Raw genomic sequence first — 24,241 nt, 5'->3', positions numbered from 1 at the left:
CAATAACCCCTTGAATACTGATAGTGGTGGTAGTGATGGAGGTGGTAATGGTAGTAGAAGTAGTAGTAGTAATAGTGGTTGTAGTAGTAGTCATAGCAGTAGTTGTTATTGTTACTGCTGCTGGTATTGCTGTGGTTACTATACTCTGGTTACTATATGCTGTGGTTACTATACCAGCTCTGATTGTGAGTGCAAGTTAGGGGAGTATTCCAGAGGGAGTATTATACTCAGAGACCCACTACAGACATTCATCATCTGAGATTTTCTTTCTTTTATACCCTAGTTTGCAGAGATCCACTGGAGAAAAATTATGATTTTTCTCTTTTTTGTAGTTTTAGATTGTAATTGGACATCCTATTTGTTAACACGTTTCTTTTACAAATTAGAATGGTTCCTTTGAGAGAACTTTTGTTTGTTTGAATGCTTATGTACTATTATCTATTTTATTGCATGTCTTTTGTGAGTTTTGTAGCTAGTATCAACAGCATGGATCCCTAAAATACAGGTGCCTAGAAATTTACCTAGAAAACACTGTGGGAACTTATCTATGTCATTTTTTTTTTCCTTTTTAAGGAAACCTGGACTAGAATGGGGACCACTAGACCATACAAAAGGATCCCTCTGGGCTGCATATTTAGTATGACTTAGAAAACTACATGTTAACATTATGTATGTTTTATTATGTTTTTGTTTATTTTGTTAATATTTTCCAATTACATTTTATTAATCTAGTTCAGATCACATTCAAGTATTGTGGGCTGCATGTTTGACACATCTGACTAGACTACTCCCTTTATTATGATGGGTCAAGACAGCATTTCTGAGATCTTCATGTAATGCAGGTCCATAGGATAAGGTTTGCTTGCTGGCCTAGAAACTCACAGTAATCAACCCTAATGACTCAGTCCATTTGAGGGATCCTCACAACTCTTTTGGGAGTTTCTAAATTTATTTTCTTTTTAAGTTAATCTACTTGTCCTGAGGGGTGAGTTTAGACTTCTAATTATATTCTTTATATATTTCAGGCATCCTTGGAGAAAATTTGGGTAGTTACCATATGATATAAGGACCCAGAGAACATTTTTTTTGTCTAAAACTCCAGGAAGATTCTCCTTACATATGAAAGGATTCCTGGAGACCTTTTAGGGTACCTTGAGCATGAGATATTTTGTTAGGACCTGTAGTTGGATTTCCCTGTCTGTTTCAAGGACCTGTATGTTGTTGCAGGTACCCAGGAGGAATTTTCTGGGATTAAAGTTGATCTATATATGAAGTCAAGAGCAAAGAAGTCCTTTAGAAGAGAGTGAGTTCCTCAGGCCCCCTGGATCCAGTGCTAGTTTGTTATAGTACTTGGTACCTAACTGAACTCAAAGCAAAAGGTCCCCTTGTTGGAGATGGAGAGGGAAAGGACCTCTGAGAGGAACTTTGCTGCTTCTTGGTGCCAGTGAGTCAGCACCAAGCCAGGGGTAGCTTGGTTTCTCACCTGAAGGATGAAGGGTTGTTTTCCAGTTGATCCCAGGTCCTTCAGCTCTGTGAATAAAACTTTATGTATTCTAGGGAAGCAAGCTTTCCTTCTGAGATGAGAAACCTGATTTTCTTTTCCCTTTGCTTATTGTCTTTGGGTAGGAAATGTTTTTGCAGGGGTTAACCTATGAGAATTTGTCAAATGACAAATCCTGTTAAGTTGAATCACCATGCATTTGAAAGTAATGTTAATTTCCTGATACTAAATTGTATCATATGGACTTTTCTCTGTTTTCTCTTAGTGTAATGAAGTGGGGAAGGCACTAGAAAGGACAGTGCTTGAATCTCCCCCAAGAGCTATCCAGAGTTTGGGATTTATGGACTTTGTTGAAAGCACTCTGGTTTATTTGCTGATAACAAATGTTTAATTGGGAGTAGAATATAAGAGAAGGGTTTTTACTTCCCTCTTCAATTAATGTAACTATGAAGGCAGAATATAATCCCAAGGAGTTTAGTGTTATCATACATGAAGAGGTTTTCATGTGTAAACAATGTTTCATAAAATATGTGTGATCCCTTTATGAGGTATGAACTGTATTGGTGATTGGGCCAAGAAGGGAACAGTCTGACTGATTACAAAACAAGCTAATCACACCACTGTGGACATAAAACAGCTAGACTAATTTTAATCAATTTGTTCACAAGTTCACCAGTTTGAGAATTAAACCCAGAAGTGGAAGAAGAAAAAGGTCCTCAAAAAGGAGTCACTTCAATATGATAAAAAAAAAATGATATCCGTATCTAGAGAGAGCACTGATGAACTCTGAGTGTATATTGAAGCACACTTTTTTTTCACTTTCCTTATTTTTCTTGTGTCTGTGTGTGTGTATGTGTTTTCTTGTGCAACATCACTAGTCTGGAAATATGTTTTACATGACTTCATATGTATAATTGATATATTACTTGACCTTTCAAGGGGGATGGGAGAAATGGGAAAGGAGAGAATCTGGAACTCAAAATTTTAAAAAATGAATGTTGAAAATGTTAAAAAAAATGCAATTGGGAAATATTTAAAGAAATAAATTTTAAAATGTTTTTTAAAAGGGAGCTAATTTTGCTTGAAACAATTCTCTCTCTCCTACCACTGACTTGACTATGTCATCCAAGAGACTGTACTAGTAGGAGCAAAGAGATATACTGAGGGCAAATAGAGCCAGTCAGTCAAGGAAAGAGGTAGCTTCAAGAACATGACCCTTCAGGCTGTGGACTCAAGAAAGAGCTTCTAGTCCCAGGTTTTGTTAATTACCCCTTTTCCACATGTGTTCCCTATATGTATACCTCACTACAGTTATACTTTAGTTTTATGCCTATTCTTTTCACAAAAGTAGCATATATTGTGGGGAAAGTACACTCTCGATGAGGTAGAAATATTTTTGCAATTGTTGTTCTTGCTATGTATTCAAGCAAGTGCCTTTACTAAGAATTAATTTATTCTACTAGGTGATTGTTCATGGGAAGAACACCTTTGGAAATTCAGGAGTTAAAGTGTTGGAAATATAACCCCATAGAGTTATCCCTTGAATCTAAGATAGCAGCCACATTCTGGGAATCTTGGAGTGTAAATGTTAAACAAGGGAGTAGCCTGTGTATGTATCTATTCATGGCTTATTCAGTTCTCTATCTCTCCTCTCTTGCTGTTAACTCTCTAGCAACTTTATATAAATAACTCCCAAGTCTAGATCTCTACCCCTAACCTCACACATTAGGCATTTCTAATTTCCTATTAGATACTTCCACCTTAGTATACCACTGATACCTCAATCTCACTATATTCAAAACTGAACTCTTGGTTTTTCCTTGAAGTCTTCCTTCTTTCACTAACTTTTCTATCGATGGTAACTTGTTTAAAGACTTCCATGATACCCTCCTTCTTTCCTCAGTGTGTTCAGGACCTGGCTGTCCTCCCCAACTCATGCTCTCATACCAAGGGATTTCAAGCACTGATATTTTAATCTCCCTGTTCCTCAATTTACTAATTTCCTTTGACCTATTCCTCCACCCTACCCCATCTGCACACAGATATAGTCATATCTAAGATCTTGACATCACCCTCTGGAATATCTGCTCCATTATTAATCAATTTTCTTTCATCTTAAAACTGTTAGTTAGAAATAAGTATAATGCTATGTATCTTTATGGGTATCTATATACATGTTTGGTGATAGTGAGGGTAACTCTTGATCTCAGATCAGCAGACATGTCCTAGAATTGTGATTTTCTTGCCAACCACTTTGTTCTATAGGCATAAACAATATTAAAATTGAATCTCCAAGAGAATATTCTTAGCACATTGATAATTAATCCCATCAGACTACCTTAAATGCAAGTAGAATGCATAACCTTTGGTTGCATATTAATATTAAATATTTAATATCCTCAGTGTGACTTACTTGAATATCATGCTCAGCATTGGTCATTTTGCCAGTGTTCTCACGGATGCTTGAAACTTTTCGGCCTACTGTAAAGGCAGTGGCCTTCTGTGATTTTATAGTAGACTTCAAGAAAGAGATGAGCTCAATCCATTGTTGGAATAGAATGTCCTGTTTATGTGAGGGGGCATAAAGCTGAAGATAGTAGGCACGTCCACTCACCAACTTTACTTTGAGGCACATTTTTGGAGCATCATGAACAGAAATAGTCACAAACTGCAAGGGGAGAACCCTGTAAACAAATTCAAAAGTAATATCATCTGGAAACCTAATAATACTTTACATTTGCATAATCGTTTATACTTTTTATTCTCAAAAATCTTTTAGTTGATTTTTTTCTATGTCACTTTAATCTCAGGGTATATTCTTCCCTGTCTTATATCCAAAGAACGATGCCTAGTAACAAAGATTAAAAAAGAAAAAAGCAAAGTTCAGCCACACCAACATATCAATCATGGCTGATAGTATATGCAACATTCCACTCCCACAGTATCCCACCTCTGCAAAGAAGGGAAAGAGCTACATTTTCTCAACTCTTCTCTGGGGCCAAACTTGGTGCTTGATACTTTTCAAAGTGCTTTCATATTCTATGATCTCATTTAGCTCTATTTTAATCCTTTGATGAAAGTATAACTGATATTATTATCCCAATGTAATCAGTGAGAAAACTAAAGCATATTGAAATTGACTGAGCTCACACAAGTTAGTGATCAAGTAAGACTAGCATTGAAGATGGTGGAGTAGAAACAGGAGTTCCGTGGGGCTCTGGCTTTCACCTCCCCCAACTCATGTAAAAAGGGGACTCTGAACAAACTTTGGAGCTACAGAACCCACAAAATGACACAGAGAAGCATGGTGCTCTGGGAGCAGAGCCAGAGGTTTTAGACCCAGGGCAGGCCTGACCAACCACCGGCTGGAGGGACTTCAGATCACCAGCAGCTGTGGCGGTTTCCAGAATTATCAACACATAGATGCAAAGGACAAAGTGAGAGGTCAGTGCAGTGTGGACTTTGGGATCCAATAGTTGGGAGTGCATCAGCTTTTGTCCCAGGGGTGAGAAGCCGCTGAGAAGCCACGGCCTTGCAGCCCCCATCACATGGCAACTTCAGCTCCTGGCCTGCAGAGTGTATGGGGACCAAGTGGCCAGTCTGAGGGGTAATTGCTCTTGCTTTAACCTGCTTAGATCTGGATTGCGGTCTAGGGTGGAGGTCCTGAGGTGTGCAACCAGCTTGTGAAAGTGTGTGGAGGCTTCAGAGAGGGCACCCAACTAATACCTTCAGCAGCTGAGAAAACCCCAGCATTTGGTATGAAACTCCCCTGTCTGGTGGCAAGGTCCTACTGTGGCAAAAAGCCTAGGGGTCAAGTGACTGAGTGGTGACATAAGCGAGCAAAGGAAGCAAAATAAACAGGGTACCCCAACTTTACACTCCTATTTTGGTGACAAAAAGGATCAAAGCATGGAACAGGAGGAAGACAGTGAAGTCAGAACTCCTGCACCAAAAGCTTCAAAGAAAAATACAAGCTGGTTACAGGCCATAGAGGACCTTAAGAAGCAAGTAAGAGAAGTAGAGGAAAAATTGGGAAGAGAAATGAGAACAATGCAAGAAAATTATGAAATGAGAGTTAACAGCTTGACTGAGGAAAATAACACCTTAAAAAATAGACCAACTCAAATGGCAAAAGAGGCTCAAAAAGGCAATGAGAAGAAGAATGCCTTAAAAAGCCAAATTTGCCAGATGGAAAAAGAACCTCAAAAGCTCACTGAGGAGAATCATTCCTTCAGAATTAGATTTGAGCAAATGGAAGCTAGTGACTTTATGACAAATCATGATGCTGTTAAAGAGATCCAAACAAATGAAAGAATAGAAGGCAATGTGAAATATCTCATTGGAAAAACCTCCGACCTGGAAAATAGATCCAGGAGAGATAATTTAAAGATTATTGAACTACTTCAAAGCCATGATCAAATAAAGAACCTAGAAATCATCCTCCAAGAAATTCTCAAGGAAAACTGCCCTGATGTTTTAGAACGAGAGGGCAAAATAGAGGTTGAAAGAATCCACTGATCACCTCCTGAAAAAGATCCCCAAAAGGAAACTCCTAGGAATGTTATAGCCAGGTTCTGAAATTCCCAGATCAAGGAGAGAATATTACAAGCAGCCAGGAAGAAACAATCTGAATATTGTGGAAACACAATCAGGATAACCCAGGACCTGGCAGCTTTGACACTGAGGGATCGAAGGTCTTGGAATATGATATTCTGGAAGTCAAAGGAGCTGGGATTAAAATCAAGAATCACCTACACAGCAAAACTGAGGATCATGTTTCAGGGGAAAATATGGTCATTCAGTGGAATAGAGGACTTTCAAGTATTCTTGCTGAAAAAAACAGAGTTGAATAGAAAATTTGACATTCAGATACAAGAAGCAAGAGAAGCATGAGAAAGTAAACAGGGAAAAGAAATCATAAGGAACTTATCAAAGTTGAACTATTTATATTCCTACATGGAAAAATGATAATTATAACTGATGAAACTTTTCTCAGTATGAAAATAGTTGAAGGGAATATATGTCTATACATGAGGGTATATGGGCATATGAATACATATGTGAATGTGTGTATATATATTTACATGTATACATAGAGGGCACAGGACGAATTTAATGGAAGGGATGATACTTAAAAGGTGAAATTAAGAGGTGAGAGAGAATATAATGAGAGGAGATGGGGAGAGACAGAATGGGGTAAATTATCTCATATAGAAGAGGCAAGGGAAAATAGCTACAATGGAGGGGAAGAACAGGAAGGTAAAAAGGCAAAATGTTATTCTCATTGAAATTAGCTCAGGGAGAGAATGACATACACACTAAATAGGGTATCTCACCCTATAGGAGAGTAGGGGGGAAGGGGATGAGAGGGAAGATGATGGAAGGGAGGGCAGGCTGAGGGGGGAGGGAAGTTGGAAGCACCCACTTTTGAAAAGGGACAGGATCAAAGTAGAGAATAGAACAAGTGAGAGGTGGGATAGGAGGGAGGGAAATATAGGCAGTCTTTTACAATATATCTACTATGTTATTGTTTTGCATAGCTATACATGTACAACTTATACTGAATTGCTTATCTTCCCAGTAAGGGTGGGTGACAAGGGAGGAAGGGAATGAATCTGGAATTCAAAGTTTTAAAATCAAATGTTAAAAAAAAAAAAAAAATAAAATATATATATATATATATATATATATATATATATACTATTATTAATACTATTTTTCATGTAATTGGGAAATAAGATATACAGGCACTGGGGCATAGAGATCCACCATGGCCTGCTGGAAAAGTCGAAGGGGGTATGGGAAAAGATATGGGAGAGAGCAGATTGGAGGGGATATCCTGTGGGACTGCTATTTTGGGGCAGTGGGTAGGGGAAAAACAGGGAAAATTTTTTTAATTCAAAATGTGACAAAAATGAATGGTGTAAACCAGAAGTTATAAAGCATTTGAAAAAAAAAAGACTAGTATTGAGGTCTCCCTTATTCCTAGTTTTGCTCTTTTTCCACTCATATTTTATGCACAGACTTTGTTTACATGCTTACTGAAGGAAATATTGTATATTAAAATATGTATACACTTTCATTTTGGATCCTCAACATCTAATTGAATGTCTACTGATTGCTAAATTCTCTTGTCTCTTTGCCTTTGCGTTGACCACTGCCTTTCCTCTGTATCTCAGAATTCTTGTTTTCCTTCAAGAATTATCTTAACTGCCACTTCTGCCAAAAACTTTCCCAGCTGCTTCTGCCTTCTCATCCAAGATTATCTTGTCTTAACTTTGTATGTCTTGTATATACATACAAAAGTACCTATGAGTATAAATATCCATACACACACAATCTCTCTACCATTAGAATGTAAATTCCATGAGGGCAGGGATGATTTTAGTGTTTTCTTGGTATCTCTAACATTAGCTGAGTATTTCATACATAGTGGATGCTTAATAAATGATTAAATGATTAACTTATGAGGAAAAGAAGAAAGAAAGGAAGGAAAAAAGAAGGAAGAAAGGGTATGGATTTTATTGATCTTGTCCTCAGAAATCTTACAGTCTAAGTGAGATTCCAAGAGATATTTGTGGAGAACTTTTGTTGTTGTTGTTCATCCTTTGTTCTGGAAGAGGGCCAATGACATCAAGAGAATGATGTCTTGACTTGCAAATGAACTTGATTTAAGTGAGGTAGAGCTGTGCAAAGTCATAAGATTCATTCTGTCTTCCAGATCCATTGGAGTCCAGTGGCAAGACATGCAGTGGGAGACCTTGGCCTTTTTAAGGTAGGGTCTTTCCCATATCTCGGTTTGTCTGAGGAAATGCCCATTCAGTAGTTAAAGGCTAGATAAGAAGTAAGTCCAAAAGATGGCCTACTTTGCCTTCATAAAAGAATTGATCTGGGACCTGAAAACTTACAAAAATCAAGACACAGTATAGTAAACTGTCCCTATAAGACACTGATACAGTCATAAGACTAATTTAATACCAAAAGGGACAGAAAGAATTTTACCAGCTGTTAAAGGATGTAGGATACTGTTGCTGTTATAGATGAACACCTTGGTACCTAAAAGCAACAGAAGAACTCTGACTTAATTAAAGATATAAATGTATATGAAGAAACCATAGATTTTAGATGAGATTTGAGCAATTTTGGACAGAAAACAAACCCTCACTTGCATGAGTATGTATAATTTGGTGGTTTAGAGGAAAAGAGAAAAAAATGTTATTTATTCATAACTAGAAAACATGAACACAAAGAAACAATTCATGGATTGATAGACCATGTTAACCACTTGAGAACAGAAGGGAATTGTCCCTCAGATTATTTGCATATAAGTATATTTTGACTAAGGAAGATAAAACTAAAAAAAAAAACCCAAACTACAAGAAGTCATAAACATTTGAAGACAGCAACAACAGCAATAACTAGCATTTATATAACACCTACTCTGTGCCAGATACTGTATCAAGTGCTTTATCAATATCAATCCAATCTCCCCAACTTTCCATGTAGGTGCTATAATTACTCCCAATTTACAGTTGAGCAACCTAAGGTAAATACAGGGTAAGCGATTTGCTCAAGGTCTTATAGCTAGTAAGTGTCTGAGGTAAAAACTAATGTATATATAAAAAAGACTTTTGGAACAAAACTTTGAAGTTCATACCAGACCAAATAATGATCAAGAAAACCAAGTGAGAAGGGGCGGCCAGGTGGCTCAGCGAGTAAGAGCACCGGCTCCAGTGTTGGGACGACCTGGAGATCGAATCCCGGGCTCAGACACTCAGCACCACACCCAGAAATAACTGGCCGTGTAACCTTGAGCAAGTTACTTAAAAAATTACCCCGATTGCTTAAAAAAAAAAAAAAAAGAAAACCAAGTGAGAACAATGCTAACTTTTATCCCAATGATATCCAAGCAAAGTGAAAGCCAGAAGGAGTAGAGATAGGATACATGTAGCCTGCATGGCTCTGTGTCCAGAGGTGGCAAGAGTAGAAGGTTCCCCTGGGACAGATTAACGTCAATTCAGAAAGCCCAGGTTGGAGGACCTTGAAAATCTCAGGGAGTGTCAGCAGACAGCAACCAGCACTGTGTTTACCAACACAGTGCCACAGTGCTCTGATCAAAAGAGCCTAGGCCCAAGGATTCTAAGGTCCCTCACACTGTCCTGAGGTGCTAGAAAGGTGCTAAGATCTTCCCTAGGTCTCAGTGTATCTGAGGAAACATTCAATAATTAAAGGCTAGGTAAGAATGGAGGCAAAAAATGATCTAGTTTGCCTTCATAAAAGAATCAATAAGTGTAATGGTAATGTAATTTGAATTTGAAGACCCCTTTTTGTATTGGCAAGTAAGCAGGTACTTACCACTTAGTAATTAATCAAATCTCTGTGAAAGAAACAGAAGGTATGAATCCCTGTTCCTGACATAAGAAGAAGGGGTTGGCTGAAACAGGAAGTAGCTAATGCTATGTGTATAAGAAAAGCCCCAGAGAGGCACAGTCAGAATTTCTTGGGACAACAATCTGGAGACAGAGCAGCTACAGAAGAGAAAATCCAGAACTGAGCCAGAATTTCCTGAGAACTTGTGGTGGTGAAGCTTCTTCTGAACAGGAGCCCAGGAACCCAGGAGCCCCCTTATCGCAGACTGGATAAGGTGATTCTGATTTTTTGAATGAGCTGCAGAAGACTGAGGAAGCATGACAGGGATGCAGGGATTTTGTTTGTGGCTTGGTTGAGCCTTGAATTCCCAGAAGCAGAAATTGTGAAGGATTTGAGATGGACTGGACCCTGTGAACTTCAGTGTGGAGCAGGACCTACCCAGAGAGCTGAACAAGGAACTGGGAGCTGTCTGCCATTGAACCCAGGTGACAGTCTGGTTGGTGAATCTAGGTAGAATCAGGGACCATGGAAGGGGATCCAGAGAATTTGACAACCCGACCCAAGTCAAGATGAAAAGACCTCTCCCTGGGTACTGAGTAATGATGAAATTGTAGTTTACTAGTGACCTAGGGGTGGCGTGTTTGTGTATTTTGTAATGATTGTACTTAGTGATTGATTGCTGAATAAGTGACTGATTGAGTTAACTTAGTGTGCCCCACAGTGGAAGACTTCGACTATTGTACTTTGAGATGATTGTTCTTTGTTCTAAATATTGTGACCACTTTGGTGAAAACTATGTGGCCATTTTAATGATAAGCTGTTGCGAATACTATATTGTGATAAGTTGTAACATTGTGAATGCTGTACCTTGATTTATTGTGAATGTTTTACTTTGATTTGTTGTTGAATAGAGTGTTCACTATACCATGTAATCAGAAACTTAAAAGCTGTTCATGGTAGCATTCTTCTGGAAAGCTGCTTGTGCATGGCATTACAATAGGGAAGGGGAAGATCCTCAGAGTTTCAGGCCAGAACAAAAACAATTGCTATTTACATTCACTCTGAGCCATCAAAACCCAAACAATGAGCAAGAGAGGGTTGGACAGGGGCCTGTTGTTGACCCATCAATGAAAGCCAGAACAATTTGAATTTAAAGGTATAGTCAAGTACCTTAATTTGTATCCCAGTGGGCTTTATCAAAGCCTGGTTTTTCAGAGCTATATTTCAAGAAATTATAAATGAAAACTATAGGAGACAGTTTTTTAAAATGATAGAATAAATAAATGTGGAAGAAAAAAAATAGCACCCAAACCTCAAGATGCTTTGTGAAGTATAAGTGGTCAAAATTTACATTCCTTTGGACAGAGCACCCTCATGTAAGAGTATGACTACCAGAGGAGGAGGAGGAGGAAGAGGAGTGAAAGGTGATTCATTGACTACCAGGAGGCTAAGTCATGGCAGATAAAGGAAACTAGGTAAGGAACCTGAATGTTAAGTGGTAATAAGAATATGTGGTCAAGATTGAAAACATTGAAGGGTTGGAAAACATGTTCATTAGAGTGATAGGTAGTAGAGGCAGTCATCTGACAGAAGGCCTTTTCAAATTCCTGACATGTAGGAGAGAGAATTGATTTCGTTGGCCAAGTAATAGTTATTGGACAGGTAATTGTCCTTGACAATGGCCTAGAGTTGGAGAGAAATTAAACTTTTCCTAAGTGCCTGTTGTTCTCTGTTCCCACAGCAGGTTTGAAAAGGGAAACCAGAAAAGAAAGCAAGCTTTGCAGCTACTTTGTATCTTAGAGAGCTAGTTAGGGTTTTTTGTGTGTGTGTGTATTTTTTTTTTTTTTTGCCTTGCTTAAAGAATAAACATGAGTTATGTTGATTTGAGCTCTGTTCTGATTAGAGAAATCAGCATTTGGATAACAGCCTGGGCTGACCTTTAAACCTAGGAGAGAGCCATTCTGATGAGCTTTGCAGTTTTCTGTCTTCAACATCCCTGTGATTCACATTAAGAGGAAACATTTTTTTTTATACCCTTTAAAGAGGATTATAAATTGGAAGAGTCTGCAAATGCTAACTTTGAGTATAGACAAGGAATTGTCCAACTTAAGAGTGGTGAGGACCAAAGACAATCAGTAAGCAGAGAAATAGTTTCATGTAGCACATAAGTTCCTGAATAGATAAATTACATCAAGGTCTTCAGGAATAAGGTGTGAGTTTCCCCAAGCACATGGATTTTCCTCCCTTGTGTGCTTTCTTGACAGGTTTCTGAGTGTGCCTACTCTCCCAAAGATACTGAATGCATCTGTGGGAGAGTATGGCCAAAGTTTATGTGTAGATTATAATGTATTTTTATGCTTGCAGCTGCTTTAATATAAAGGCATCTATAGTGGGTGGGCTTTTTTTTTAACCTTTATTCCTAAATAAATGGATTTTTTAAGGGCAAAGTTGTTTTATAAGTGGCTGGATATATAAACAAATGTATTGGCGGATGCTTAATAGCTAGATTGGTGACTAGAAGGAGACAATAACCTCAATAGGATTATCCCTTGACACCAAGAGAATTTGAATGTAACCATGTAGCAATGATCTTTCTATACCTAGACCTGCCAAAGTGAAAGCAAGTTAGACTGAATGAACCAAGCTAGCAAGAGAGGGAGTATGTGTCTACATATGTCCTGAGAAAGACTCCCATATATATTTTGTTGGTGATATACAGAAATTCAGATGATTTATGTGGGCTTGTTTTATATCCTGAAACTTTGCTGAAGTTAATTATAATTAGTTTTTTAGTTGAATTTCTAGGGTTTTCTAAATAAACTATCCTATTATCTCCCCCAGAACCCCCATGATTTTGTTTCTTCTTTGCTTTTGCGTATTCTTTTAATTTCTTTTTCTTATTCTATTACTATAGCTAGTATTTCTAGTATAATACTGAATTGTAATGTGATAATGGACATCTTTATTTCACTTCCGATCTTATTGGAAAAACTTCTAACTTTTCCTCATAATTCTGGCTCTTGGTTTTAGTGAGATACTACTTATTTTAAAGCTCCATTTACTTCTATGCTTTCTAGAGGTTTTTTTTTAAGATAGTAACAAGTGTAGCAATTTTGTCAAAAGCTTTTTTTGCATCTATTGAAATGATAATTTTGGTTGTTTTTGCTATTAGAATGTTTAGTTATGTTTATAGTTTTCCTAATATTGAATAATACCTGCATTCCTTAAATAAATCCAGCCTGGTCATGTATGATCTTTGTGATATATTGCTATGATCTCTTTATTAGTATTATACTTAAAAATTTTGCATCAATATTCATTAGGGAAATTGGTCTGTACTTTATTCCTCTATTTTAACTAGTTTTAGGCATCAATACTATATTTATCTTATAACATTAATTTGGTAGGATATCTTCTTTACCTTTTCCTCCCAAAACATTAATGTAGTATCAGAATTAATTGTTCTTTAATATTTGGTAGAATTCTCTTGTAAAACCATCTGGTCCTGAGATTTTTTTCCTTTGGAACATTCATTTATGGATTGCTCAATTTATATTTTTGCAAATATTCATCCATTTCATTTAGCTTGTCAGTTTTATTCTAATTTAGCTAGGTGAAGTAATTCCTAATAACTGCTTTATTTCTTCTTTCTTGGTTGTGAATTTTCTTTTTTCTTCTTCCATTTTTGATACTGGTAGTTTGGTTTTCTTCTTTATTTTTCTAAATTAAATTAGCTACTAGCATAACTAATTTATTTTTTCCAAATAAACCTCTAGTTTTATTTATTAAATTTTCTTTTGCTTTCAATTTTGTTAATATCTCCTTTGATTTCTAGAATTTCTATTTAAGTGTTTAATTGAAAATTTCTAATTTGTTGATTTCCTAATTTTTTTAGTTGCCTGTCCAATTTGTTGATCAATTCTTTTTCTCCTTCATTAATGTGTTTAGAGATAGAAATTTCTCCCTTAGGTACTGCTTTGGCTATATCCCACAAATTTTGATATGTTGTTTCACTGTTGTAATTAACTTTAATGAAATTATTGGTTGTTTCTATGATTTATCCTTTGACCACCCCCACCCCCATTCTTTAAGATTAAATTATCCAGTTTCCAATTAATTTTTAATCTTTGCTTGAATGCAAGTTTTTTTTTCTTTCTTGCATTATGGTCAGTAAAAGAGGTATTTAACATTTCCTCTTTTCTGCATTCTTTGTAAAGATTTTGTGCCCTAATACATGATCAGTTTTCCATGCACAGCTGAGAAATAAGTATACTCACTTCTATTCCCATTCAGTATTCTCTACAGGTCTATCATATCTATCTTTACTAAAATTCTTTTCTTCTTAACTTCTCTTTTTATGGTTATATTTCTCTGTATTTGAAAGGGGACAAATTGAGACCCCCCTCTCCTCAGTATTATAGTTATACCCTTTCCTCCAGTAATTAATTTAAATTTTCCTTTAAGAATGTAGATATTGTCAGGGGTGGCTAGGTGGCGCTGTGAGTAAAGTGCCGGCCCCAGAGTCAGGAGGACCTGAGTTCAGTTCCAGCTTTAGACACTTAACACCCACACACAAAAAACCTAGCCGTGTAACCGTGGGCAAGTTACTTAACCCCAACTGCCCTCCAAAAGGCAAAAAAACAAAAGAATGTAGATATTGTGTCATTTGATGCATATGTTTGGTATTGTTATTAATTATGGTAACTTTTTAGCATAATATAGGTTTTTTCCTCTTCTCTCTTTTAATTAGGTCTGTTTTTGCTTTTCCTTTTTCTGATATCATGATTGCTACCCCTACCTTTTTAACTCCAACTATAATAAATTCTGCTCTAGTATCTTTCTGATTGTAGTACGTTTCTAGTAAACAACATATTGCTGGATTCTGGTTTTTTATCCATTCTGCAATCTTTTTTTGTTTTATGGATGAGTTCATCCCATTTACATTCAGAGTTATGATTTCTGTGTATTTTCCCCCATCTCATTTGCTTATATTTATTCTTCTCTCTCCCCCCCCCCTTTCTCCTTCCTCTTTAAGAGTCTGTTATGCTTCTGACTAATGACTCCCTTAATCTGTTCTCCTTCTTATTCATCTCTTTTCCCTTAATGCCTTTTCTCCCCATCTGCCTGCTGGGTAAGATGTATTTCTGCAACCAACTGTGTGTATACATATTTTTCCCTCCTTTATTTTATTTTATTTTTGCCTTTTGGAGGGCAATTGGGGTTAAGTAACTTGCCCAAGGTTACACTGCTAGTTGTTGTTTTTTTTTTGGTGTGGGTGTTAAGTGTCTATAGCAGCAAGCACCCCAAGCATCCTCAGGGTTTGCTGCCCATACAGGTTCTTGGATCTGCTTTGATAAAGGAGAGCAACTCAAAATGGGTTAACAAGCTTACTTTAATCAGTCAAACATATATCATTTACCTCGTTCAGGGGAAAAAGGTCAGCACCCCGAACTTCAAAGTATACAGGCAGAATTATCAAGACAGAAACAGATCAAGTAGACAGCTTTCCAAACTGTCCAAACATAACATCCATACCAAATCAATATCTGGGTTTCAACATCTGGGTTTTTCAAAGCCGGGGGGCTCTGGATAATGGCTTCCCAGAATCCATATCAAATCACAGAACACTTCTCAAAGTGAGCCCCAAAACAAAGCTGCACATCAGGGCTTTATAGCCTTCTCCTGGCTCAGAGAATGTAACAACCTTATTGACTCACTGGCCAATCAGGAAGTATCTACTGAAAAACAAGTCTCCCACCCCAGGCTTCAGGTGCACTTTAGCCTAGGGGCAGGGAAGATCTGAAAAATTTACATTCCCATTACAGTGTCTGAGGCCAGAACTGAACTCAGGTCCTCCTGACTCTGGGGCTGGTGCTTTACTCACTGTGCCACCTAGCCACTCCTATTTTTCCCTCCTTTAAACAGTTCAGAATAGAGTGATGTTCAAATGATATCCACTCCCTTCTCACTGTCCCCTCTGCTGTATAAACTACTCCTTGTGCACCTCATTTATGTGAGATAATTTTCCCCATTGTACCTCTCCTTTCCCCTTCTCTCTTAGTGCATTCCTCTTCCCCATACATTCCATTCTTCTTTTGAGATCATCCAAACACAACAGAGTATCACCCAGGCCCTCTGTCTGATTAGACTTCCTCTAAGATCCCTAGTGATAAAGTTCTGAGGAGTTGTATCATCTCATTTAAGAATATAAACAGTTTAACCTGGTTTAGTCTCTTATTATTTCTTTCTCATGTATAAACTTTTATATTTCTCTTGGCTCCTATATTTGTATGTTGAATTTTCTATTCAGCTCTGGTCTTTTCATCTCAAATGCTTGAAAGTGTTCTGTTTCATTAAAGATCCTCTAAAATTATACATAGTTTTTTGTTGAGTAGGTTATTTTTAGTTGTAAGCCTAGATCCTTCACTCTCTGGAATAACATATTCCAAGCTCTTCATTTATTTATATTGGTAGCTGCTAAATCTTATATAATTTTATATAATCCTGACTGTGGCTCTATTTAAACTATTTCTTTTTGACTGCTTTCAGTATTTTCTCCTTCACCTGGGAGCTCTGGAATTTGGCTAAAATATTACTGGGAGTTTTCATTTTGGGAAGTTTTTCAGGATGTGATCAGTGGATTCTTTCCATTTCTACTTTACCTTCTGTTTCTATGATGTCTGCTCAGTTTTCTTCGATACTTTCTCAGATAACATGATGTGATATATGTTTTAGGAATGTCATTTTTATGGCTGAATAGAGGACGGATTGGGATAGGGAAAGGCTCAAGGCAGGCAAACCTTCCAATGGGGTATTAACAATAGTCCAGGCATGAGGTGATGAGGGTCTGCACTAGAGTGGTGACACTATCAAAGGAGAGAAGGGGGCATATTTAAGAGATGTTGCAGAGGTGAAATTAACAGGCTTTGGCAACAGCTGGAATATGGTAGTACAGGAGTACGGGGAAAGATAGTGAGGAGTTGAGCATGACTCCTAGGTTGCAAGCCTGGGAGATGGGAGTATGGTGTTGCCCTCTATAGTAATAGGGAAGGTAGGAGGGGAGAAGGGTTTAGATGAAAAGAGAATGGATGTTGGGGTGTTATCGGTTATTTATTGTTATCAGTATGTTGTTATCACCTTCTCCTCACCCCATTTTTCTCTGGCAATTTATTTATTTAACCACACACTCTTACAACAATTAACTCACTTTTTTATATCTTAGAGGCAAAATGATGGCCTTCAGAGATCCATGTAAACCCTTTTTTGCTGTTATAAGTAGTTTATATTAGATGAAAAACTACATAAGAAAACAATCACAAGAATCTTGCTCCCCAGATAAGAAAATTCCTGACATTCATGCAGAGATTTGGCAATCTGCCCTAATTTAAATTTATGTTTATCTCTAGCTGACTCCAGATCTCTTTATGTTTGAGGCAAAAATCAGGATAATACAAGAAATGTTTAGGCAAAAAGAAGCAAGCAAAGTATGTTAGAGTATCTTACTAGAGAGATGCTTGGAGAAAAAGCAGATATTTCCTTAGTCTTTGAAGAGGTAAATACAAGCAATAGCTTCAGTCCCTGTCTTTTACTAAGTTGCTTTATCGGACTTGAAAGCTGTCCTTAATCTCTCCCTTCTGGATCCTATGTAGTTCAAGCCTCCTTTCACCATCTTCCTTTGTTTTTTTCCATTTGTTGGTTGTTGTCGTACTTTTGTCACAGATTCTGGGTCGGATCATTAAGGGAGGCTCTCTCTCCTCTGCTCTTGAAATGCTCACTTCTTTTCTCTTAGTCTATGTCATGAAGATTGAATGTATCCCTCTAAAAATTCTCAGGGTAGGTGGCACAGTGAATAGAGCACCAGCCCTGGAATCGGAAGGACCTGAGTTCAAATCCAGCCTCAGACACTTAACACTTACTAGCCATGTATCCTTAGGCAAGTCACTTAACCCCAATTGCCCTGCCTGCCAAAAAAAAAAAAAAAGAATTCTCAGGCACTACTCAAGTTTACCTTCTTCGTCAGGGATAATCCTAAATGGTTCTCTGGACTGAAATTTCCTTTGAACTACAAATCCCCGCATGTTAGGCAGTTTTCAAATTCCTATTACATACAAATTCCTATTATGCATTACATAGTATGTATTATGTACAAAGTTGCAAATGTGAATTAATAACAATTCACCAACATTCTGACCATTGCTTAATTGAATGCTGCTTGAAAGAGATAGGTAGCAGTACCAACCCACTATGACTTTACCTTATATTATCAGCCAGAGAACACTAATGTGGGTACAGATACCCTGTCCCAGAGGCCATGTAACACTGAAGCTATGAAAATAGTAAATCAGCAACATTTCTTAAATGCATACTATATAACCAGGCCCTGTGCTAAGCACTAAGAATAGAAAGAAAGGCAGTCCTTGCCTTCAAGGAGTACACATTCTGATTGGGAAGACAGCATGGAAATAACTAAGCACATACACGCTACATAAAGAACAGATAAGTCATCTGAAAGAGTGAGAGACCAGTAAAGATCTCCTGAAGAAGATGGGCTTTGAGCTTCCTCTTGAAGGAAGACAAAAGCTCAGAGGTGGAGGTGAGGGGGCAGAACATTCCAAGCATTGGGCATAGTCTGTGCAAAGGCATGAAGATGAGAGATGATGTTTAATGAATTGCAAGTAGGCCAGCATAGCTGGAAGGTGGAGTGTATGGAGGGTAATAAATACAAGAAGACTGAAAAGGTATGAAGAACTTTTAATTCTCAACAGAGGAGTTTATATTTGGTCCTGAAGGTAATAGAGCTTCTATTCACTGAGCAAGCAGGAAGGGTAACACGGATAGATCTACACTTTAGAAAAATCACTTTGATATCTGAGTAGATAATGAACGAGACTTCAGAAAGAGTTCGGGTAACTTTTTCAGTCATGTCAAACTCTTTGTGACTCTGTGGAATATACTGTCTGTGGGGTTTTCTTGGAAGATACTGGAGTGCTTTGTCATTTCCTTTTCCAGCTCATATTATAGATGAGAAAACTGAGGCCAACAGAGGTTAAATGATGTGCCCAGGGTCACACAGTATGTGTTTGAGGCTGGACTTGAACTTGGGTCTTTCTTGTTCCAGGCCTGACACTCTATCCACTTAGCCACCTACCTGCTTCCTGTAGGGAAACTAGTTATAGGTTATTGAAATAGTAGATGTGAGCCTGAACTAGGGTTTGAGAAGGAGTGGAAATTATATTTAACACTGTCACAAACTAGGGGTCTGAGTCACAAGTGAATGCCAGTATAGCTAAGAGTTTGATACTTCTACCAAATAACATTACAACAATATAAACATAAACATTCTTTCATTGAGCCAGCCTTCTTTGCTTCAGTTGTGCATCAGAGAACTCAAATGGTCAGATACAAAGGCGGAGACCAGAGAGAGACAGAGAGAGAAACTATTGCACACTCACATGTGTGACTCATGTAGGTAACTAACTCCTGAAGGAATGTTCCTTTGCTCTACATATCCTGCCTTATCTCCCCCACCCCAACTCCTCCTGACAGATTTACAGTGAGAAAGGAAGAGATATGAAAGTAAACTGGGAGACAGAGTTTCACAACTTTGGTATCTTCAATACTCCATATATGAAATGAATCTCCAGGTCTTGCCAGGTCTCCTTCTGCATCTTTTACATTGGTTTCCTTCTCTCCACTCCCAGGGTCATCACCATAATCCAGGACCTTTGTGCCTCACACCCAGACTATTGCTGTAGTCTCCTACTTGGTCTTCTACTCTCCTCTTGAATCCTTCTTCATGGTATTTCCGAAGTGATTTTTATGTCACTCCTCTGCTCAATAAATTCCAGGGGCTACCTAAAATTCTAGGATCAATAATAACATTTTTTTGACAATTTCTTTTTTTTTTTTTAGATTTTTTTTTCTTTTTGCAGGGGGGAAGGTAGGGCAATTGGGGTTAAGTGACTTGCCCAAGGTCACATGGCTAGTTTTGTGTTAAGTGTCTGAGGCCGAATTTGAACTCAGATCCTCCTGACTCCAGTGCTCTAATCATAACATTTCTTTACGGAGTTTAAAGCCCTTCACAATGTGGCTCTACCCTACCTAGTTTTATTATGCATTACCCCTCTTCATGTACTTTATGCTTGCCATGAGCCTTCCATCTTGCCAAGATCTTCTGCCTGATCTCCAGCCCCTGGTAGAAGTGTGAAGAGGAGAGGTAGGGGAGCCTTCCATTGTGAGGCATTCCTTCCATTTGTTGCACATTTCCTACCTGGTATCCATCCTTCTGAGGGAAGAGGAGATGCAGGCTGACCTCCAGCCTCAAGAATGGAAGAGGAGAAGAGAGGTGCCTTCTGTCTGTTAATTCTGTCTTATAGCACATGTCTCCTGTCTGATCTCCAGACTCCAGTAGGAGTTTAATAGGAGTGAAAGGGGTGGGGGTGGGGTTTCCATCATACTGCATGGGTCTCTTGCCTGATTTCCAGGCTCTTATGAAATTGTAAAGTGGAGAGATATGTTCATACCTTGCACATATTCTGCCTAATCTGCAACCTCCTGTGCAAAGAGGGGAAACACCATTTCATCTCACTGGTCTCCTCTTGCTGAGATGTAGAGAGAGGTTGCCATGTCATGTTTCCGGCCTGGTCTCCTGCCTTGGAGAAGGAGAGTATCACCACTACTTCTGCTCCAAGTTCTTGCCCCCTCACCTGATTTGCCCAAGGTTCTGAAATAACTCCATGCTTCCATTACAAAACTGTTGGCTTTGCAAATCTAAATTTTTCACTTAATAATTTATAAACTTCTACCTGATCATACCTTCCACGTTCCATTCTGAACCCCAGTAGTTTGTCATCTAAACCCTATTTCCCAACCCTGACTACCAGATTTCTTATTCTCATCCCCCTCAATTTTCTCACCCCCAAATCCCAACCAAATATTGCCCAACCCTTTCCCTGTGCCCTATGGAATATTTATTCCATAGGCAAAAAACTTGCCTTCATCCTAAATCTTTTCCTTTTCTACTTCCATTTTCTAGTTTATAGATAGATAGAGAGATAGATACTCCCTCAAATACCCTAATCTTCCAGTTCCTCAACCTACTTATTTCCTGTGACCTTATTCAAAGATACCCTTGAAACTGCCATCATTCACAACTGCACTGCCCTTCATGTTCATGAACTCTGAAATTCCATTATTTTATTATCCTAGTCTATTATTGGCCTTTGCCTCTGCTTTGTCCACACTGTGACTTCCAATCTTCAAAGCTTCAGGCCATCACCCTTGCACTAGCCACACTCATTTTCATCTTGATCCCTTGGTGAATCAGTTCAACTCTACATTATCCTTTTCTCTTGAGGCTTTGTAAGTGTAAGTCTTGAATTACTCCATTTTTCTTCCCTCCTACTCATGTATTACCAAATGAAACCATAGAAAACCATGAAAACATAGTGACTGGGGCCACTACAAATTTATGTTATATAACTTCAACTGGGTCCTCACTGCTGTCAGGGGTGGAGAACCTTGGCCTCAAGGTCACAAGTGGCCCTCTAGGTTCTCAAGAACAGATCTTTGACTTCCGTGAAGTTTGGATTCAGTCAAAGGGCTGAACTTGAGGACCTTGAAGTCTCAGGTTCCTATCCCTGTCTAGACAATTCTCTTACACTTCCATAATTAATTCACTTTCCCACTAGTTAGCATGGTAGCCCTTCTAAACTTTTTCAGAACTCTTTAAACCTTGTCATATTTCCTGAAAAAATTGAGGTCATTCACTGAGAACTCAGTCTTCTCTCTGTCTTTCATATCACTCAGATCCTTCTGCCCTCTATCCCTTCTTTCACCCCTGCCTCATAGAAAGAGGTATGATATCAATTTGGTCCTCTTTGAGAACAAAGGACAACAATCAACCAACACAAAGAGATGGCCTTTCTCATTGCCAAAGTTAACCCTTCTGCCTGCACAGGTGATCTCATTCCCTTATGTTTCTCCTGCAAGTTACTGCCTCTAATCATCTCCACTGTCATTTATCTTCCATATCTTCTTGTTGAAGATTTGGCTATTTCCCTAATGCCTGCAAACATGACCATGTTTCTCCCATTTTCAAAAAACTCATTTAATACTTCTATCTCATATCTCTTCTGCCTTTTGTGGTTAAACTTGAGAAAGATGTCTACAATACGTGCCTCTGCTTCCTATCCTTTCACACTCTCTTAACTCTCTCCAGTCATTCAACTGAAAGTACTCTCTCCAAAGTTAATAATGATCTGTCAGTTGCCAAACCCAATGGCCTTTTCTCAATTCTCATCCTTCTTGACCTTTCTGCAAGCCTTTGACACTGTCAAAGTGTCAAAACCCTGTTTTCTCCCTAATACTCTCTTCTCACTAGGTTTTCAGGACACCACTCTCTCCTAATCCTAACTATCTGACCACTCTTTCTCAGTCTCCTTTGCTGGATCCTCATCCAGGTCATGCCCAGGTCATGTCCCACAGGGCTTTGTCCTCTTCTCCCTTTATACCATTTTCACTTGGTGATCTCAACAATTCCTATGGATTCAATGATCATCTCTGTGTTGATGATTTTTAGATCTACTTCTCCAGTCCTTACTCCCCTGCTGACCTTCACCCGTGTATGTGTAACTGCTTATATTAAACATCTCAGATTGGACATCCAGCAGACATTTTAAACCCAGTGTGTTCAAAACTGAAATCATGATCTTCTCCCCTCCAAAACCCTCTAAAACTTTCCTGTTACTATAGAAGGTACTGCCATCCTTCCAGTCATTGAGGCTTGCAATGTAGCAGTTGTCTTCTATGTCTCCCTCTTATCTCCACCCACTCACCCCCAATCCAATATGTTGCTAAGGCTTGTCAATTTTACCTCTGTAACATCTTTTTAATATGTTCTTATGATGATAATTGTACAACCCTGGTTCAGACCCTCATTTCCTCATGCCTGAACTATTGCAATAACCTGCTGGTTGATCTGACTGCCATAAGTCTCTCCCCATTCCAGTACATCTTCCATTCAGCTAATAAGTGATTTTCCTAAACATCAGGTTCAACTATGTCACCTCCTGCTTAAGAAATTCCAGTGACTTCCTATTACCTTTAGGATCAAACACAAAATCCTCTGTTGGCATTTAAAGCCCTTTATAACCTAGTTCCCCATTGTTCTGGTCTTCTTACATCTTAAACTCTCCACTTACTCTTAGATTCAGTGACACTGCCCTCTTTGCTGTTTCTTGGACAGGACACCTCATCTTCAGCTCTGGGCATTTTAACTGGTGATATATCCCCTCCTATCCCCAGCCCCCTTGTTTGAAATGCCCTCCTTTCTCATTTCTGTCTCCGGACTTTGCTGGCTTTCTTTAAGTCCCAGCAAAAATCCTACCTTCAGACAGAAACTTTTCCCTGCCCTTCTTAATTCTACTACCTTCTCTGTGTTAATTATTTCTTATTTATCATGTGTATGGATTGTTTTGCATGTTATCTTGATTGTGAATTTCATAGGAGCTATCTTTTGTCTTGCTTTGCATTCCTAAGTGCTTAAGACTTGAGTGATTGAATCAAGCTGACTTTCTTGTAGTTTCTTCCATTAAACACATTATCTCTTATCTCTATACTTTTGCATAGGCTAACTTCTGTACCTGGAATGAAATCTCTTTTCACCTCTACCTCTTAGAATAACCTAGTTTCCTTCAAATCTCAGCTCTAGCACCACCTTCTATTGGAAGCCTTTCCTGGTTATGGTCAGTATTATGCTTTATGTAGTGTAGTTTGGTCCTTTAAGGCAGCAGGAAGACCATTTTATTTCCTTGTCCCCCACCCCCAATCACCATGTATAAAAGGTTCACCCCAGGAGATGTGGAAGTCAGAAGTTTCACCTAGGTCCTGTTAGAGAAATGTTTTCCTGGCTACTTGCTGCATTGATTATCCAGGACAAGCTGGCATTCTTTTAATTGATATTTTAATTATTGCTTAATGAAGTTTAATTGTTGAGTATTTTTCAGTGCTTATTGAATTTTAAACCTTGAATTTTCTTGAGATATAGTTTACATTTTTTCCCTCAATGGGCCTCATAGTTAAATTCATTTTTTAAGTGGGTATTGTAGTTAGAAACTACAATAGATTAACAGTATTGTAGAAGAAAGGGAGCCATGGATGATGGATTACTAGCTAGAAACAGAATTTTTTCCCCAGAAGCAAAAGGCCTTATTTAAAAATAAATGGGGAAGGTTTTTGGAAACAGGATTCCTGAGGGGTTAGCACAATGTTTATATTTATATTTGGGGAATATGCAAATATGATCTAGCTCTAAGGAAATTGTAAGAGAAAGTAAGAATAGATTATCCTTGCATATTAGGCATTTTGAAG

General features: G+C 38.2%; 1 protein-coding gene across 1 annotated transcript in view; it reads right to left on the bottom strand.

Annotated features, from left to right (window-relative positions):
- The window catches only part of GARIN2 (golgi associated RAB2 interactor family member 2), a 61,587-nt gene that overhangs the window by 10,443 nt on the left and 26,903 nt on the right, over positions 1-24,241 (bottom strand). The window contains exon 3 of the mRNA XM_069082446.1: positions 3,915-4,185. Coding sequence (XP_068938547.1) covers positions 3,915-4,185 — 271 coding nt within the window. The remainder of the gene's footprint in view (positions 1-3,914; positions 4,186-24,241) is intronic.

Source organism: Petaurus breviceps, unplaced genomic scaffold (genome assembly GCF_028583685.1).
Source record: "Petaurus breviceps papuanus isolate PSGF00001 unplaced genomic scaffold, PetGlider_PUasm1.0 166, whole genome shotgun sequence".
Classification (NCBI taxonomy): domain Eukaryota; kingdom Metazoa; phylum Chordata; class Mammalia; order Diprotodontia; family Petauridae; genus Petaurus; species Petaurus breviceps.
This window is presented reverse-complemented; position numbering and strand designations above follow the sequence as displayed.